At 39.2% G+C, this 3,711-nt stretch overlaps 1 protein-coding gene across 1 annotated transcript; it reads left to right on the top strand.

Moving 5' to 3' along the window:
* Positions 1-6: 6 nt before the first annotated feature.
* LOC121966072 (regulator of G-protein signaling 6-like) lies at positions 7-3,173 on the top strand (the record flags this gene model as incomplete). The annotated part of the gene is made up of 5 exons (XM_042516171.1): positions 7-105; positions 249-421; positions 714-839; positions 2,135-2,321; positions 3,084-3,173. Coding segments are annotated over 5 exons (675 nt in total), but the record flags the coding sequence as incomplete, so codon positions are not given.
* Between the last annotated feature and the right edge of the window lie 538 nt (positions 3,174-3,711).

Genomic DNA, 3,711 nt, shown 5'->3' with positions numbered 1-3,711 from the left:
CAGTCGGTCTATGGGGTTCCAGATGACGGCCAGAGTCAGCCGAGTCCCGTCCACATCAGCTCCCAGCCGACAAGGAAGCCCACCAAAGAGGACGTTCAGAAGGAGGTAACTGGCAATGTGACCGTCTTCTTCATAGGTCATTACTGCCAGTCTGCCTCACCCATCCATCATAACGGCAGTCAGGGACGCAGGCTGATGAGCTGTGACCTTATTTAGTTTCCTCATTATTCTCTCTCCCTCTCCATCAGATTACCTTCTTGAACATCCAGCTGGACAGACACTGTATGAAGGTTTCCAAAGTGGCTGACAGTCTCATGTGCTACACAGAGCAGTTCATGGAATATGACCCATTCGTGTCGGCCATAGAGCCCGCCAACCCCTGGATCAGTGATGACACTTCATTCTGGGACTTGGAGGCGAGGTGAGGCTGGAGGGGTCATGTTGGGATGTGGGCTGGAGAGTTTACAGGAGGCTGATGATGCTTTAAACCAATGCTGAGGTCAGATGGAGGGAAGAGGTCTCGCTGCTGATGAACTTTTGTCCCTGAATTAGGAAAGGGTCTGTCTGTTTCCATCTCATCTCAAATGAGAACTAATGCTTTCATTCCCAAAGGTTCACTGCACTCTGGTATTCTAGCCTCTGCTCTCTGTACACCATGCAGAAAAATGACCTGTTTTTTTCTATTCTTTCTTAATCTGTTTTATTCCAAGCAGTCGTGACCCCAGCCAGCAGCGTGTGAAAAAATGGGGCTTCTCTCTGGAGGAGGCGCTGAAAGATCCGGCAGGACGAGACCAGTTCCTGAAGTTTCTCGAGTCAGAGTTCAGCTCAGAGAACCTGCGGTGAGGCTGTTATGACTTAAGTTATAATCAATATTTTAATGTTAACAGTAGATCACATGGCCCCCGCTGCTGATGTAAATGTGGATGCACTGACTAGACAGTAATAGGGAAAAAAAGCTTTTTTTTTAGACTTTTTTAATGAAATACTGACAGTGATTTTTATGAAATTCTTTATAATGACATTTGTTTTTGATTTTTTTTTTACATTTTATGACATACTATACCATGACTTTTTTATGACATACTATACTGACTTTGTCATGACTTTTAATGAAATTCTGTACAATGATGTTTTTAATGACTTTTCCATGACTTTTTTAAAAGATACTATGCTATAAACATTTTCAGTGACTTATCAGTTTTAATTCTTTTTATGGAATTCAGTACTATGATTATCTAATTACTTTTTTTTAATGAAATACTATTCTACGACTTTTTCATAACTTATTTGTGACTTTCTATGCTAGACTTATACTAGACTAGACTTTTTTATTATATGTGTACTTTTATTATATATGTGACTTGTTAGTTTTTATGACATACTACACTCTTTTCAATGACATATTATACAATGAGGTTTTTTAATTACTTTTTATGACACACTATGCTATGAATAGTATACTCTGACTTTATCGCTTACTATACTATGACTTTTTATTTTTATTCTTTTAATGACATATGTTACTTTAGTAATTTTTTATGACATACTATACTATACTTTACTGACATTTGACATAAATGACTTTTTATGGCATACTATACAGTTGCTTTAATAACTTTTTTTAATGAAATACTATGCTATGACTATTTCATGACTTTTTTTATGACATACTATGCGATGGCCTGTCATACTATACAGTGACATTTTTATGTTATGTTTTGCCACACACTGTGTCAGGATAGGATAAAGGGTTTTGCGAGACAGCTGGAATCTCTTGTCAGCCTTTTACATCTGTTAGTAAGTGTTAACCCTGCTCACCTTGGCCTTACTTACTATTTTATACTGTTTTTATACAAGTAAAAATTGGGACGGTGCATTTAAACGCTGTGATATTGCTACTTTTACGTAATGAAGAGTACAAACGTCTTTCACCATAAAGTCAAAATGTGTGTTTACGCATTATTGAAATTTCATTGTATTTAACCAAAATTCAGATAAATAAGTAACAACATTAAATGGCATCATCAGCATAAAAGTGAATATAACAAAACAGGCAGCTGATTTGTCAGTTTTTTATTCACTGTATCTTATATTTTGGGGAAGTTGTTAGTGATTAGATGTGATGCTGCTGTAGGTTCTGGTTAGCAGTGCAGGATCTGAAGCGGCGGCCGCTCCAGGAAGTGTCCTCCAGGGCACAGGAGATCTGGCAGGAGTTTCTGGCCGAGGGAGCGCCAAGTTCCATCAACCTGGACTCTCACAGCTACGAGCGCACCAGCCAGAACCTCAAAGACCCTGGACGTTACAGCTACGAGGATGCTCAGGTGTACTGCTCTTCCTCATGGATAAATTCACATGGCTATACATGTTCACGCACGCATGAACACGTGCATACACAAGTCTGAATAAACACCAGGCGCGTACAGTGCCAAAACACCTGCGCCTGTACAACCAGTACTTCTCTCGTGCCACATAGTGTTTGAGCATAACATAAAGAGTGCTGAAACTGTCGCCTTCTTTCAGACAAAATAATGAATATCTATTTTTATACACATGCTCTATTTTTTAAGTAAAAAAAGTCCTTTCTCTGAGGTTAGATAGGTTTACCCTCCACTCCATCCCTGTTTACGACACACTCACAAACAGCCATTTATTTCCTCTTCCATCCACTCAACCCAGAAACACTGAACCCTTCCACTCCACTCGTGTTACACAAGTGAAAGAGAGGGCACGGAGCAACAGAAAGAGGGAGGAGAGAAGAAGAATGACAGAGTGTGTTTGTGCCAGGGCCTAATGAGGCGAATAATGCCATGAATAGGTTGTTCACCATGGATTCCTCTGGTTCAAAGTGGGTTGGTGATGTGTGACATGCAACGCCTTTCACTGGCAGGACATTACTCAGCTCTGTCTCACAGGACTTTGACGTCCATGTCAGCATGCTCGGTTTGCATCACCAACTCCGATTCACGCATGCATGCGTTGCATTATCATAATCAGACCTCCTTTATTTCTCTGCACTTCAGTTTTTTTCACTTCCGTTTTGTGCCGGGCCAACAGACACTCATCAGTTTTTCCTTCTGTTGCAGGAGCACATATTCAAGCTAATGAAAAGTGACAGCTATGCACGCTTTTTGCGATCCAACATCTACCAAGACCTCCTGTTAGCCAGAAAGAAGGTGAGCTGCACTCACTAACCCCTCTGTCACCTCCTTTTAAAGCAATAATGTGTTGCTCTGATTGCACTTTTCACATTGGTTTGATTTTTCCTCTATGATTTAAAAGACATTTCAGATTCACATCTATTGTATGTATCTAGTCTGTAATTAAACATATTTAATTGCACATGTGCAACGAGGCGCTAAGCTTTTTTTTGTTCACATATGTGCTACAGCACAAAGTGCAAAACGGCTAGGTAAAGTCAAATATAGATCGGTCATGTTGTGATTAATGAACACTTTCAACAGTCACATCACTGTTGTACTATACTTTTACTATACTTGAGTATTTCCGCTTTATACTGCTTAGTATTGCTACAATTATTTTGAAGGGAAATATTGCTTTCATTCTACTACATTTATTTTTGCCAGTTTTAGTTACTTGTTATTTTGCAGATTCAATTTAGTAATAAAACATATAATTAACTAGACATAATGTATTATTATAGGCTTAGCTACCTGGCACTAACATACATGAATACTTAAGTAATTCTAATCT

This window comes from Plectropomus leopardus, unplaced genomic scaffold (assembly GCF_008729295.1).
Source record: "Plectropomus leopardus isolate mb unplaced genomic scaffold, YSFRI_Pleo_2.0 unplaced_scaffold22979, whole genome shotgun sequence".
Taxonomy (NCBI): domain Eukaryota; kingdom Metazoa; phylum Chordata; class Actinopteri; order Perciformes; family Serranidae; genus Plectropomus; species Plectropomus leopardus.
This window is presented reverse-complemented; position numbering and strand designations above follow the sequence as displayed.